The 17,313-nt window shown below is 32.8% G+C and overlaps 1 protein-coding gene across 3 annotated transcripts in view; it reads left to right on the top strand.

Annotated features, from left to right (window-relative positions):
• Kif3C (Kinesin family member 3C) overlaps nt 1-17,313 on the top strand; it is a 115,486-nt gene that overhangs the window by 19,080 nt on the left and 79,093 nt on the right. For all 3 annotated transcript variants that reach the window (XM_035352334.2, XM_035352333.2, XM_035352335.2), the window contains exons 3-4: nt 2,763-2,918; nt 8,782-9,067. In XM_035352334.2, coding sequence (XP_035208225.2) covers nt 2,763-2,918; nt 8,782-9,067 — 442 coding nt within the window. The remainder of the gene's footprint in view (nt 1-2,762; nt 2,919-8,781; nt 9,068-17,313) is intronic.

The following is a 17,313-nucleotide window of genomic DNA, read 5'->3' as shown; positions in this document are numbered from 1 at the left end:
AACGCTCTTGAGCTCCACATGGTTGCATACGATGAGGGTTCTCCAAAGCCCACGCATGGGTGTTATGCTGATTAAAGGCTCCCTCAAATGCGCTTCATCCATAAACAATGCGGATGCAGCAACTGTCTGCAGCACTCTGTTGCAGGAACCATGTAGTAAATGCCCTCCTGAGTGGATAATCCTCAGACTATAATAATTGGATGCGATGAAATGGTTATTTGCTTATTTGGTTTTCTGTGAGCATCCTCCAGACAATGTATTGAGATAAAACACACTTGTTAGGCTATTGCTTACTTGAGTACTCATACTTGGATTGTCTTCTGCCAGACATAAGACCACTTCTTCATTGCCAGGTGTCCTTGTCCACTGTCAATTCATTGTAGCTCTTGTTTAACAACCAGTCTCACGTAACCTTCTATTCACACTTGCAAAAGTCGTATGTTGTGGAGCACGCCTGTTCAGGTACAACTGCTGAGTGGCATGCCCGTTACAATCTGCAGCTCCATACATGATCAGCTTGTTGAGCAGTTCATCATTTGAATGCGTGTTCATCCTACTACCTCGGGAAATGGATTGGAAATAACAACTTCCAGCAGGATCGCTGTTCACGCAACCTTCCGTTTAGCATCATCTACAGACTGCCTGGTGGAATCTTCCAAAATGTAAGGAATTCCATGCAGTGCCGCTGTCAGGCCTGCCTAGCGACTTCTGGTCATAATTTCGAACTGTTGTAGTACAACCTTTCAATAAAATTATTTCTGTTGTTTCAATAAAAATCTTTCAACGAACATTAATGTGCTGCTGTTTCTGTTCTTTTTTTTCTGTTTCTTTGCATTATAGCTCACAACTATAGCATTTGCAACCTTGCATTCCTATGTGATTCCAAGTTATCTCTGTACCCCCTGCACACCCTGCAAGTTTGTCGGTCTGGTAGTGAATCACCCTGTACATACACTGGGTGATTTTAATTAAACTTAGCCTATTTAGGGCACCCTGTAATCGTAACTAAAATGCTAATTGATTCAAGAATTTGTAAATAGACAATTCAAAAGATGTGCTGAAAGATACTCCCCCCCCTAAAAAAAATTCTACTAGGTGGCACATTACATTGAAGTACAAAAGTACAAGCATCGTTTATTTGTTACAGACTGTTTAGCAATGTAAAGCATTTTGTTCAATGTGGTCCTGCTCATTAAAGTGTAAAACATGTAGATGATGAATGGTACGTTCAATAACTGATCGCTAGTGATCTTTTGCACAAGCAACATAGTATGGTCCTTAAGATCAGCCAAAGTTTTAAGATTACCCCATTAAACCACACTTTGTAAATGGCCCCATAACCAAAAACTACACAAAGTGAAATCGGGAAACGGGCTGGCCAAGGAATGGGAAATGAATGGCTAATCACTCTGTCATTGGTAAAATGTTGCTGCAAAAACCTCTCTCTCTCTGTGGAGGAGCACCTTCTTACACAAAAATAGTAGACAGAAAGCATAGTCTCTGCTGATGTTGAGGTAAGATGAAACTGTTGAGCTAGTCATGGTATCTGAAGGCCATTACAAGGCATGTTACAAGGCCATTATTGTAATATTCTTTGAAGGTGAATGGTCCAGGAATAAATTGGGAAGTGAACCCACGCCAGACGGTTACTTTAGGGGAGTGTAATGGAATAGTGTAGAAGGCACATGGGTTTTCTACAGGTCAAATTCAACAATTTACTGTTCAGTTGAGATAAAAATGGGCATCATCACTCCAGAGGATATTCAATGTCCAGCACTGATTGACATCCATTTGGACAAGAAAAGTTAGTGCAAAAGGTAACTGATGGTTAGTGTTGGTAATAAGCAGTTACTGATTGTGGTTGATCTTAAATGGAAAAAGTGCACAAGTTTTCTCAGTAACTTCTACACTGTTTCATACAGTATATCTAACTGCTGTGACACTGCATGTGCACTATTGGTGGCATGATCATTCATCAGTGACTGCTCGACAATGGCCATTGCTACCTCTGAAACAACTTCTCCGTTGACAGGCTTTTGCCCTGTGCCATGTTGAATGCATCATGACCAAGTGATTTTTAGTTGAGATATCATGTCTCTCACACCTGTATAATTATGCACCACATAAACACTTTTTTTTTTATGTTTTCATTTTTATAACAGCAAGTCTGGGAAGATTATTCATGCATTTGTACAATCATCAATCCTATGTATTGATCCTAGGCAAGTTACTTAACCCTTTCAGCATTATGTGTTTTTTTCCTGAAATTTAAAGTTTTCCAAAATGTTATAAATAAATAGTATTTTCTTGATTATACTTTAAAAATGACCCTTTAAATTTGTACCTTGACTTATTTTCTCCTAATATACATCCAACCCAAAATCGGATGCATTAGAATTTGGCAAAAATTTTCATGTGTAATGAATTAGGAAAACATCCTTCTGTATGGAATTATATGCTCATAATACTTATAAAGCTTAGAGGCATGTATTGATTTTTATCTGTATGATACATTTATATTTCCACTTGAAAGTTATTGAAGTAATTCATCTTTACTTTCAGATGGTATTATTTTATTTATATATATTAAATAGCATTTTTTAAAAATTTATTCATTTGTATCAATGTATATGTATTTTGAGTATCATATTTGTAATTAAAATAAATTGATACATTGTGATGTATTACTTTGCTATGTTTATGACATATGAGATAAGCTTATATTTTGTTTTTAATCTTTATGTGATTTAAAAAAATTTTAGGTCATAATCAGCATGGATTCTTCGTGTGGTCTGTGCTCTATTGTCAACCCGGCTGATAGCTCTGCTCCACCAAAAAGTTTTACTTTTGATGGTGCTTATTTTATAGATTCTACAACAGAACAAATTTATAATGAAATTGTGTATCCTATAGTTGAAGTAAGCAATCTCTTGTAACAGAACTTCTGTAAATATTTAATTATAAGGATTACTTCACTAGCATCTGACAGTATCATGTAATCTTACTACTCTTAATTTATTAAAAGCCCCTAACATTTCTATAAATTTAAATTTATGCTCCTTTTTATCACTCATGCATGTTCATAGATATGAGAATTCTTACGATCCAAAGAATAAATATTTATTTTACAATAAGATTTCAGATTTCTTTATATACTAACTTGAATGAAAAATTTTATTATATTCTATATAAGCTGAATTTATTTCTAAATGAAAAGATATTTGTTATTTATTCTAAGTCATGGCATAATTACATAAACAGACTCAGAAATAATTAGGATGGGTGCATTTATTAGTTTTGATAGGTGTAAATCTTTAGCGTTAAACATGACATTGATTTTACTCAATTTTATCCCAGTTTTAATTAAAAATTTTTGCAAGGAATAGAAATTTTGTATTTCTTTTTTCTGCTTTCACAACATTTGGGGTCTGATGCAGCATGACTGAGAGATTTTAAAGGCCCTCTTTCTTCAAATCTCACGTGTCCATTTTTTACACAGGATTTAAACTGTGGCCTTTTTGGTATGGGAACAACCTATGCTGACTGTCATGTAAAATTTTTTACTTCTTGTTTGAAGTAAAATAAGTATTGTAATCGGGAAAAATTTTGGGTATCGTATATCAATAGAAATATCAATTTTGACTGTTTGTGAATCTATTTCAACTATTCTCTTGTGTGACATCTGTGCATATGGACAGAGCAAAATACTCTTTTTTCAGAGGCAGGTAATAAAGTGAATTTAAATGTACTTTTTTCAGATGTCTATAGATACATATGTATCTCATATAACTAAAAAACGGTTAGCTGTAGAATGTTGAAATTTTGTATGAGATTGCTATAATGTCTATTTGTGCATTTCCTTTTTTTATTGCATTTGGAAGTACCAAAAATGTATATATGTACCTATCCAACCCCCTTACCCGGCTTAAAAGTCCTTACCCAGCCTTTATTTATTTATTTATTTATTTTTTCAATTATTTGTCAAAGTCATATACTTCCAGTTACAGAAGTGTTTTAAGTGATGAAAATATTCATGATTTGGTAATGTCAAATTAAAAAAAAAAAAGAAAAAAACATGAATAGATAATGAAATCTAACTTTTAATGTGGTCTCTCAGTTCCTTATTTATATTTGTTATGAAAAATCTAAATTATAAGAAGTTTGACTCCTGTATGACAAATATTGACAAGGTTAATTTCAAAATTTGCAATTTTTGTCATTTTCAATTTGCTTTGAGGGATTCGTTAGTTAAGTTAGAATAATTCGAGGAAATAAGTTTAAATGAAGTTCAGTAAAAAATGTGTATAATTTAATATGCTGTACAAGGAATTCATGTTTTGTCCACATCAGATTTTTTTATTATTATTATTTTTTTATTATTATTATTGCAGGTATGACTTTTTTAAATGAACTGTTCGTACTTAATTTTACTTAATTTAGAATTTCAATATGCCATTCATTATTGACTTAATAAAAAATCTGATTAGCCCTCTCACCAAATCCATGTTTTAAATAACGATAAGCTTTAAGTAAAGTGATACTTTATTTAAAGCTCATCATTATTTAAAACTTGGAATTGTTGATCATTTGTAAATAAAATATTTATATGCTTATTAACTTTATGGTTGAATGTTAACACTACTAATTTTTTATTAGTCTGTTCTTCCTATGCAAGGAAAATGATAATTATATGTACTTATGTGTACATTTGCTCTCGTGCTTTTATTTGAAAATATTGTTTTGATTGTAGTGTATACTCTTATTACAAAGTATTTTGGCTTTACAAATCAATGACTTAACAATCACAGAATTTTTATAAGCAGCATATTTTTAGAATTCCCCATAGAGTGAATGTTGCAATATATTTTTTTTCCAATCTTGTCCCAGTTCATGATATCGGTGTTCAATATTGTTAATAAAAACTTTTTTACTTGCCCTTTTAGCTTTATTTATTAAACGTCACTTTCATTGCACTTGTGTGACAAAATTCAACAACAAAATCCCTAAAAGCATCTTATTTTTAGATTTCCTAATAAAGTGTTAAATGTTGCCATGCATTCATTTTATATTTGCTATACTATTTATATTTTCTGCATTGATTCTTTAAAAATGACACATAATGATAGCATTTGATGGCAGCTTCCTTTTATTAGAAAAGTGATTTGACACAAAATTAAGGATTTGAGACTAATGCATTTAATGGCTTCATAATGATAGTCATTTTCATTTTGAGTTTATTCTCATTGCATTTAGCATAATTCCAGTAATACATTTATTGCTCATAAGTGTAATATGTATAAGTATATAAGTTTATAAGTTCTCAGTCATCACATATATCTTTTAATCACCAAATATGAGAAATTTTTGGAATATCTCCTAATGTATTTTTTCATGAAAACTTATTGAGAGCTTCAAGTAAAGTATTACTTCTGGTTTATTGGTTTAAGCCAAAATGAAATATGTTCCCATCGATATAAAAATCTTAAATACTAAAATTGAAAAGTTTTAAAGTAATTAAATGTATTTTTTTTAAAATTATATTAAAAACTGTTATAAACTTCAACTAAAATACCACTTCCAGTTGTCCATTAAAAACTGCTATGGGCTGCTTGAAAAGTACCTCTTCCGGTTGTCCAATTTGACACAGAATTTAATCAACCTTTGATATGAATGCAGAAAGCTTTAAACATAGAAAATGGGAATTTTTGGAAGTTTCTTATAATAGTTAAGTTATCATGAAAAAATTAATCCTTACCCACAGATAGACCAACAGGCTTCATTCTAAAAATGATAAAAATATGTTTTAGGGGCTCTAATTCATGCGTATTCATTAAAAAACTTGCTGTAATATTTCTGGGCTGAAAACATTATCTCTCTTATCTATGTATATAGGATGGCAGAAGGTTAAAACGTTAATCTCAGGTTGTAGAGACAAGATGCTTTATCAAATATATATTAATAAAAGGTGAGAATTAAATTTTTGGTATTTTTTGATTATCTGCATCCCTAACAGGGTAAAAAAGGGTTCATGAGTAAAATTTCATCAAAGTAGTTATGTGGCAACCCAGATATATGCATAGCATATGTCTGTTTTGGCTCGTACACTGTGCCAAAGTTGTACAAATGCCAAGTTTGTGCAACGTTCTGATGTTTTTTAAGTAAAAACAGATTGCTGTGTATATGTATTAGGGCAAAAAAGAATTTCTGAACTTAGAAAAGCATGTTTTATTACTCACATTTCTTGCTTTTTAAATTTTGATTTGATTCATAATACAGCACCATTTTGGAAATGGCTCTTGCCGTTTGTACATTAGCTGTATGAAAAATTAGTCGGCAAATGCGTTTGTGAATTTTCTCAAAAGTAGGCGGGGATTTTGTAACTTTTCGACAGGGAATGCAGATAATCAGAAAATATCAGATTTTTCTTTTGAATAATAAGTTAACCATAATAATGATAATAATAATAATAATAAAGAGGTCTTCAGAAAATAAGCGGTATTAAAAATTTTGAGAATGTTGAACTTTTAGAAGATTTAAATAGTAAATAAAAAAATGATGGACCTTTAGTATGAGGGACGAGAGATTGCATTACAGACAGAATAAATTAGTGTTGGTTAAAACATTTATTTAAGTTTTGTGTAAAATTCTTTTTAAGCAATATATAGCCATTTATAAATTTCCTTCTTCTTTAAAATGCTTTCTGCTGAGTAAACTTTTCTAGTCCAAAGGGGCTTTGTCCTTGAGGGACTATAGTTTTCATTTTGCGATTTTACGTCGAATCACTCTGAATGTCCGTTTCACTTTTCAAACTGTTTCCACCAAATATTATCACCTTTGAAGAAATTAAATAATGAAGAATCTGCATAAATGTATGTATGTTTTTCTCATTGAGATAAAACAACGGTACCTAGAGACATCTAATTTTGAATGACGTAATTTTGCTGCGAATATGGCCATCTGGAAGCCCAAATTTGAAATTTGTTTTATTATTGATTTCATATTTTGTAAAACTTTAATGAATTTTTGATTAACAAACTCAAAGATTTCAAAGCAAGCAATGGCAACGTTGTACAGAAAAAACACTTTTATCTTCAGCATGTGAGACTTTGAATCAGCAATTCTAAAGATTTGCTCAGTTTAAAGTTATTTTGCGATATTGCTCTTGAACTGAATTTTATGGTTTATGTGCAAAGAGCATGATATTTAATAAATAAAGGTAACACGCGAAATGTTAAAAAAAAAAGCCCATTTGGACGTAATTTAATCTGAAAGGTTTCAGATTTTTTTTTATATTTCTCATAATGGAAAAAAAAAAAAAAAAAAAAAAATCCGAAACCTGAACAACAACAACAGCTGAGGAACAACAACAAAAGCTCACCAACAGCTGAGAAAATCGCTGAACACTGGTGCTTTGATCCGGCTGAGCTTCATGGATATTTTCGTGGTTTTCCTTATGTGTAACATGTACATTAATCAATTTTTCCTTAGAAAATCCTCCACAAAGTCATCCCTTTCCTTAGGCAGGTAACCTTCGAGTGCTACTTAGAAATTATACCATCCACTACAAAAGCGGGCTAACATCGAACCAGAAATATTTGCTTAGTCCTGTCAATGTTATGCCAATTGTTCCTGTGGAATTCTGAAGAGACTGATTGATGCTTCTTTATTTATTACATAATCAATGTTCAACTTGCTTCATTTTTGTACTTCCTAAAACAACTTTAATTGATTTCTACTATTTTGTTATATCCTTCGATTTTACTGGAAACTCCGTTTCGAATGCTATGAGTACAAACTTCCCACAGGTAGTTGTTCAATTCTGTTATTGTTTTGTTGGCCATATTGTGGCCACATTTTTTTTTTCTTTTGTTGGTACAATCCCATAACTTTGAAGATAATCTGCTGCTTGTTGTTCTGCAGAAAGCAGGTTCCAAATTTAAAAAAAAAATGTTTTTTTTCAAAATGCAAGTTAAAAATTCAGGAAAAACCGTTAATTTATATCCTCTTTTATAAAAGCGAAATGTGGTTTTTTTAACATTTTGTGCGTTACCTTTATTTATTAAATATCATATCCTTCGCACTTAAACCATAAAATTAAGTTCAAGAGTAATATCACAAAATACTTTTAAAATGAGCATATCTTTAGAATTTCCAGTACGCAGTCTCGCGTGCTGGAAATAAAAATGATTTTTCTGTACAACATTGCCTTTGCTAACTTTGAAATCCTTGAGTTTGTTAATCGAAAATTCGTTAAAGCTTTACAAAATATGAAATCCATAATAAAACAAATTCCAAATTCTCGCGTGCTGGAAATAAAAATGATTTTTCTGTACAACATTGCCTTTGCTAATTTTGAAATCCTTGAGTTTGTTAATAAAAAATTCGTTAAAGCTTTACAAAATATGAAATCCATAATAAAACAAATTCCAAATTCGGGCTTCCAGATGCTCATATTTGCAGGAGGATTACGTTTATACAAAATTTGATGGCTCTAGGTACTTTTGTTTTATCAAAGTACAAGAAACATACATACATTTATGTAGATTCTTCATTATTTAATTTCTTTAAATATAATGTGTGGTGGCAACAATTGGAAAAGGGAAGCAACGCTTGTAGTGAATGAACGCAAAATGCCAAAATGAAGTCCTTCTGGGCAAATTGCTCTTTTTGGGCTAAGAAAAAAATCAACAATTGCTGTTTTTCTAATTACCACATACTAATATCTTATTTGTTTTTACTTGATGTTTTAATAATTGTATATTTTTCTCTATTACACAATAGAGTGTGACTGAAGGCTACAATGGTACAGTTTTTGCATATGGCCAAACTGGCTGCGGAAAGTCCTTCACCATGCAAGGTATCACCCATCCAGCCAGTCAGAAGGGAATCATTCCCAGAGCTTTCGAGCACATATTTGAAGCTATTGCTACAACCGAAAATACAAAATTCTTAGTCCATGCTTCTTATCTAGAAATTTATAATGAAGAAATAAGAGATTTACTAGGGAAAGAGACAAAGAAAAAACTAGAGCTTAAAGAACATCCAGATAAAGGAGTTTATGTAGCCGGTAAATATAGTCTTTTAAAAATTATCTTATTTGATTTTATCAATTCATGCTAAAATCTTGGCTTCTCATAGTATTTAAATTTTAAAAATCTTTTATATGTATGTAATAAAAATTTGCAATAAAAATGTCATGGCATTGAAATTGGAAGTAGATGAAAACATGTTTTCACAAGTACAAAGCATGTTTATGTATTTTTAGAATGATTTCTTTTTGGTTGCAGTCATTTAGATAAACCCATGGGACATTGAAAGTCACAATATGAATTTCCATTTATTTCTTGCTAAATAATTTTCATATAGGGCTCTGTAAATTGTTCTGCATTGAACCACATGACTCAGCAAAAGCTGGTGAACATCATGTTTTTTAGCTTTCTTAAGTTGTAAATCTTGGTTTATCATTTTATTTATTGTTGTTACAGATGTATGTAAACACTTTGCAAATGATATCTGCATTGATGAATTTTCTCTTGTCATTACTGATTTAGAAACATTAGAAAGAGTCTGTACCTTTTTGTATTCGTTTTGAAACTTCTTTCCACTTAGAATACGGTTTCTGCTGATGGAGAGACTTTTTTTCCTTTGATAATTTTTCCTTTTCTAATTAGTAATGTTGCTTATTTTGCATTAGAAATTTTAATACCATGTATTTCACAACATTTTTTAATTATGAAATAAGAATACAATACAAAGTCCGAGATCTGGACGTCCAATATCCGAAATGATTTAAAATCCGGACCTCAAAGCCACCACCAGCATTTCTTTTTTGTATGCTTTACGCATGCACATTTGACTTCTCCCCCCTGCGCATAATAAAATATGTGGAGAGTCTCAGTTCTTAACTTCACTTCAGCACTAAATAAAATACCTTGCTATTGAAGAAACATTTTAGCATAAATTTGTATGGTGAATAATTTGGCTCCATTGCTGCGTATGTGCTTGGTATACATCTCAAACTGAAACATTCTACATAGATACATCATTGATTTACACTTACTAATATTTTATGCCCCTGACGCCAACCTGGTGAATAATTATTTATTATATTTTGTTTCATCACCGCATGTTTATCAACACATGGCAACTTGAGTAACGATTTATGTAGCAATGCTTAAACATTTTTTTTTATGTTAGTAATTGAATAATAAAGAGTACGGTAACCTTTCATGTTGACATTACACTTGGTGGTGATTACAGGTTTAAGTTAAATGTGCTAAAATATGTTGAAAAGGAAAAATTTAACAAAACATTCTGTCCACATGCTAAAAATAGATTTTGTTAATGATACTCATAGGCCAAAAGATTACATTTAGCGCTATTTGAATTAATGGTAACTAATGTGTTATTCACATAACCCCAGAAGCAGCACCAGGGCTCATATAGCCGCACCGGGCAGCAGAATTTAGGGAAGACAAAGAGAGGCACTTGATAGGAGATTTTAAGAACCACAGAGACAGCATCAGACTCTAGTGCCGGCCCTCAATAAGCCTTAAGTATATGTGGGAATTTATTTATTCAGAACTCAGAGAAGCCTGGGCAAGAAATAAACATAAGTATAATAAGTAACTAAACTAATACAATTCAGGCTTGATTCCTTAGTGCAAGATAGAAGCTAGATAAAATTTGGCAGAACAACTTTGTCATTAGTCGCCAATTTCATGCTACATAGCCAAATATGTATAGTGAACGACAACTAAATTTTATGATATCCGCAAATTTTAAAGGCTTTAAGATATCGCAAAACAAAGATGAAATTTTCCAATTAATGGATTTTGTAGAGAAATGTGGAGAAGTGGTAATAAATGAAGATGATATAAAAGTTTTTCATTGTGATGACAATGCTCCTCAATCATCAATCAATTAATTGATGGCAAAATCTGTAGTAGGATTCTAGATTCAGAAAATATCCCAACCGATAGTGAAGAAAGTGACAGAAAGGTTACTGAAAACGAAAAAATTTCAATTGACAAGTTAGTCGGAATTCTTGACACAGCGATTACAGGAACCAGTGTAATTGAACAAGAAATTATGTCTGTCTACAGAATTAAAGAGAAAGTATTAGCACAAAAAATGAAGCAACTTAATGTGCATTAAAAGAAATGTTTAGTAAAGTACATTTTAAAAAAATTTTGATACCCTTTAGATCATAAATGCTTCATTATTTCATAAATTTCAATTTCATATTTTTAATTTTGTAATTTCTAAATGCCATCTTACTAGATTTAAACTTATGATCTAATATCCGGAAAAACCCAAAATCCTGAATTGCCAAAGACCCGATGAGTCCGGATCTCGGACTTTGTACTCTATTTATGTTTGGAAAGCGCAAAAACATGTTCTTCAATATACAGCTTATTTATATATGACATTTTGAAAAAAGAATAAATTGAAAAGTAGCAGATAATATTTCTCATTTCAAATTGTAAGGTGTTGCCTGAAATTTTGATTCTAAAACATCTGCTTTTTTAAAATTCTGTATCAAAATTGTTCAAAAAATGTGTAAGAATCTTCTGTTGTTGAAAAGAAAGCACATTTTGTATAAAAATACTAGTAATGATTAACTTAAGAGTGAAAGCAAAAGAGAAATATGCCAAGTGAAACATAAAATTAGTAACACAACAACCTTAAGTTAGGCATATATCAAGATCTCAAAACTTGGTCTTATGACTTAAATCTGCACCAAACTCAAGGTTGTCATGTTACTAATTATAACTTTAGAATGTTTATATAATATATCGTTTGAATGATACTTTGAAAGAACTTATTAATTCAGTTACTGGTGTAGATAATAAAATGGCAAATTTAATTCTATTATGAAGAATGGACTCTGAACTTCAAAATACAGAGTTTTAACATAGATGCTGAAGTCATAATACACTGGTTATCATAAATTAAGTAAAAAATCACAAAAATAGTGATAACTCCCTCAAAAATAAGCCAAACTGTGTAAAATTTGAATTTGTTGCCAAGTAAGAGTAGCTGAGTAAAACTCCAATATGCAAATTAGTGGCGCTGCACTCGGAATACGTCATCTGCGAGGAGAATAAAAGTCCATGTTTAAGAGCAAGCCCACATATTGTACTGTGATAGTGACATCAGAAATGTGAGATAGCCAACTCGTAACAATGACCTCCAGGCATCATTTGCCTGCAAAACTACGTTGGAAAGCCACTGGGAGACTAGAGGCAGGATAAAGTCAAACAGAAGTGGCCAGATGGCTAATTGTGAGTCCTTCTGTGGTTCATAGACTTTAGAGGCGATTTCAAACCACAGATTCCGCATCTAGGAGGTTAAGCCAAGGACGGCCAACTGCTACGATGAACGCCGATGACCGATATTTGACATTATGTGCACGCAGGAATAGAACCGCTACTCCGACTTTTCTTAGATCCTCCCTTGCTGCAGCCACCGGAAGGTTCGTGTCAATGTCAACTGTGCATAGAAGGCTTCACTAAGGTGGTCTGTATGCGAGGCGACTAGCCATTTGTGTGCCGCTCACGTCACGCCATAGGAGAGACCATTTGCAGTGGGCACGGCAGTATGCCCACTGGACGCCTGATCAGTGGCGGGCTGTTCTCTACGGATGAGTCCAGGTTTAGTCTAGAAAGAGATAGTAGTTGTTATTTGATATGGAGACGACCTGGAACCCGTTGTCATCTGTCAAACATCCATTAAAGAGATGCATATGGAAGAGGCAGTGTCTGTGTTTGGGTGGTATCTCTTTGGGTGGACGCACAGACCTCCATGTCTTTCCAACGGAAACCGAAAATGCTCCGGTTTATAGAGATGACATCCTTGATGCTTATGTGCGCCTATGTGCCGGGATAATAGGTGATGCTTTCCAGTTACAGGACGATAGCACAAGACCACACAGGGTTCGCATCGTAGATGATTGTTTTCAACAGGAAACAATTATGCGCATGGAGTGGCCAGCTCGATCCCCGCACTTGAATCCTATCGAGCATGTTTGGGATGCTTTAGAGAGACGTCTAGCTGCTCTCAAGCTGCTCCCTCAGAGCCTTGCCGCACTTGCCACTGCTTTGCAAGAGCAATGGCTCTCGCTTCCTATGGAACTGATAGACCGCATAATTGAAAGCATCACACATCGCAGTATGTGCGGTCATGGACACTTAGCTGACGGGACACTTAACCGACACCAGTTAGCCGACAAGACATTTAGCCGACAGGGACACTTAGCCGACATGGACACTTAGCTGACAGGACATCTGGCCGACACGGACACTTAGCCGACAGAATACTTAGCCAACAAGGACACTTAGCCGACACGGACAGTTAGCGGACATGACATTAAGCCAACAATGAGTCTCGCTCTTCCCAATGGTTTTAGTTTTCTAATACTTTCACATTTCGTTACTACTTTGCTCAACACATCACACTATATTCATTAAAGTCGTTTTGCTCCTTCCACTAATGAAATTTCCTTTCCCTGTCAAGAAGTAAAGTGATTCGCCCTACTCTTTACCACACTGGAACTACTTTTTTTTTTAAATCTAAAATGCTATTTACACCCTCAGAGTGATATTAACAGGTTAGGCATCGCATATTTATTAATCCGGGATAGGGCTCCAGCACGGGAATTCGTAACTCGTGGCCTGCGGCCACCTAACAGAAGTAGGTTTGGTTTATGTAGTTATGGCAAAGCCAGAGGGCTATCTGCCTAATGGGAGGGATACAACCTTCAGGGAGGACTTTCTAAAGAAAATTGGCTCGTATACATGTTACACATGGGGAAAACCACGAAAGCACCCATGCAGCCTGTCCCTTCACGGGATTCGAAATTCGGACTGAACTGCCAGTGTTCAGTGATTTTACCGTTCGGCCGCTGCTGGGCCTTACAGAAATAGAGTGACTGTTTTACTTAATATATAACCAGTCTCTTCCAATAAAATTGCCTTTTTTAGGCTAGAACTTTATAAATGCATTCAGGAAAATGGGCACCAAAATTTCCCTATTACCATGTAGCTGAAACAAAAACGAGAAAGAGAAGGAATAAAAGAAAAAAAAAATTAAAATTAAATGAGAAGTGAAATGAAAATTTATACATTTTTAACAGATATTGAGAAAGTTACATTTTATGATAAAAACATGAAACGATATAACATATTATATTGAAAATTACACATCGCGTCTTTCAAAACAGAGTACATAATATTATCTAGTTACATGACTGATCTAGTTAAATCTATCGTCGATAGATGGCACCACATTACGGTAATTTTTCAGGATGTCTCGCTTTGCTCCGCCCTGCTTGGTGCTCCTCCTTCTACAGATTCTGGAGGAATCGGAGTTTCTCTTCGGAGATTTTCCTACATCCGAAATTTCTTATCAGTAACGTTTTCGATATAGGAAGAGTGAAAAATGTAATTTTTGCAGAAATGTATTCAGTTATGAATGAAATAAAACCTTAAAGAATATTTTACTTCTAAATTAAACATAATGTACCAGTTTAGTGCTAGAAACATTAACCTAAGTCAGTATTTTCAGTGAGAGGCATGGTCAATAAAATGTTACAGAATTTTTATCTCAAGTAAGGTGGCATGAACAGGCCATTATAGGGGTCAACCTCTGCTTGTGTTTAAAATTCCCTTTTTTTAACTGTTTCTAATAACAAATTAATATATATTTCGAAACTAACCCTTCACGACCATATGTTTCTATAAAAAGTATAATTCAAGAATAATGATAATTTTTATTGCATTATTCAGATTTTTCATTACAGGGAAAGGAAATTTCATTAGTGGGAGGAGCGAAACGATTTTATAAGGGAAAGATGTGTATTGAGTATGTATCGAGTAAAATAATAATCAAACGTAAAGTTATTAGAAATTTGAAAGTATTTGGAAGAGCTAGATTGGAAAATTAATATCACTAAGTAAAGAAGAAAAATTATTAATGATGTGAAAGTGTTCAAAGGAACCCAGATGATTAAATGAAGAAGCTTTACAGATAATTTTTGAAAATCCCAGATGTAATTAAGTGACTGCCGTACTTAGCTAAAAAAAAAATTCTTTTTTCCTTTTAAAATTTAATTCATATTCCCTGATGAGAAACTTCAGCACTTTTTCAATTTGGCCAATATGCACCAAACAGCACGATACCTATCAAACAATGCTAAATTATCCTAATGATATGAGATCTTTAAGAATCGAAAAATGAATTTTACTGATAGGTGAAAAAATAACTTAAATATTGAACTTATGGATAAGTCGAGAAATTTTGTAATTCATGATAAGTTTAAATAATTATTGAGTACCAGTCAGCTAAACGTCACTGTCGGCTTAGTGTCCTGTTGACTATATGTCTTGACAGTTAAGTGTCCCGTAGCTAAATATTGTGACGGCTAACTCATTGTGTCGGCCAAATGTCTTGTTGGCTAAATGTCCTGTAGGCTGACTATCCGTGTCGGCTAAATGTCCTGTCGGCTAAGTGTCCGTGTCGGCTAAGTGTCCTGTTGGCTAATCGTCCATGTCGGCTAAATTTCCTGTTGGCTGACTGGTGTCGGTTAAGTGTCACGGACCCCTGTATGTGCTGTATTGCTTCTAGAGGCAACCATATTCCATATTGAAGGTACTTTTCCTATAGCAAACTGACACATTCGATTTGTTCATTTTATACATGTGCTAATTGCTATACTACCATAACTATCTGGTAATTTATTTTTATGTTATTTGATACCTTGTATATTGTGGGCAAGTTTCATAAAATTCTACATGTAACTTTTTCAGTAATCGTGATTTTTGTGATTTTTCCTTAATTTATGATAACCAGTGTATGTTACTTAAAGGACAAGAGAATGCTGCTGTTTTGTTTGTTCATCTTGCAGCTAACTTCTAACTCTCCTGGTTTTAACGGGAGACTTCTCTTTTTTTGTCACATCTGTAGGTCTGGTAGATCGTCTTATCCCCCCCCCTTTTTTTTTTTTACTTTTAGCCTTTACCTTTTTAGCGTTGAAATGTTTCCCAGCAATAAATGACATTTATTGAACTTTAAAAAAAAACTTCAAATTCCGTTCTCCGACCTTTACTGATTTTTCTTATTACATTTTATTTTATCTTTATTGTAATGTACTGTAATCATTTGTAGAACTTTTTATGAAGATTCAAGAAATGTTTAGTCAGACGGTATTTAATTTTTTTTACATCAATAAATGGTACATTATTAAGTTTATTCACATGATAAATATGTGCATAAATTTTTAGTTTTGTTTTCTTTTGATTTAAAAAGATTGAGATAAATAGAAACTTTTTTTGTCTATTCGTCAGTACTCTCTACTCAATCAGTATATAAAAGTGCAGGAAAATTGCAAAACAGATTAGCCAATGAACATAAAATTGAGAATACTGAATTAAATATTTTTCTTCAAAACCGTATTGTAACTAGTTCAGTAACCTGAATCATGCATTCTAAAGTGAATGCAGTTCAATATGGAGTTCTTTTGAGATGGCATCACATGTACAGCATGAAAACTTTTGCTTTTTAATATTTTACAATTGGTAGCTATATCATACTGACAGAAATTTAACTGATGCTTTCTACAGTATGATGAGCAATGGTGGATTTTTACAAATTGTCTTTATTTAGTCAGAATTTGTAAAATAAACACAATGAAGCAGTCCAGATACTGAGATGGGTGCATCCTCTGTTCAACAATTTCAAGTGTGTGTTTTACATATTCACAGCACTACACCTAGAGAAAAAGAGAGACTGCAGAATGCATCTTTGCTTGGCAAGAACAGGTCTAAAAATACCAAAGATTATGTTTTACTGATATTAGATTATTGGCTAGTCTGTAAAAGTTTTAACACAATTGGGTAAAAATTTCATTTTCACTTTTGCCATTATTGAAGTATTTGAATCATTCACAGTATATTAAAGGTATGTTATAAAGATTGATATGCATTTAAGTATATGGAGTTTTGAAAAATTAATTGCAATTTTTCTAAACCTACATTTTAAAGCCATATAATCTCTAAAATTATTTTAATGACTTTATTTCTGTAAGCTAGAATTATTATTAACAATTAGAAGAAAACTTGATATTTTTCAATTGTGTTTTTTTTTTCTGTTTCCTATCTTAAACATTATGAAATAAGTTTCAGAATAATTTTAAAAATGCTATACATAATTTTAAATTGCAAATACACAAGTACTTTCTGAATGCATTTTTCTAACAAAATCCAATGAAAAGAATGTAGTTAATATAGCTATCATTTTTTAATTGTAAATCTT

Source organism: Stegodyphus dumicola, chromosome 9, assembly GCF_044657685.1.
Source record: "Stegodyphus dumicola isolate Sdum_Otavi_A_Nest chromosome 9, ASM4465768v1".
NCBI classification, from domain to species: Eukaryota; Metazoa; Arthropoda; class Arachnida; order Araneae; family Eresidae; genus Stegodyphus; species Stegodyphus dumicola.
This window is presented reverse-complemented; position numbering and strand designations above follow the sequence as displayed.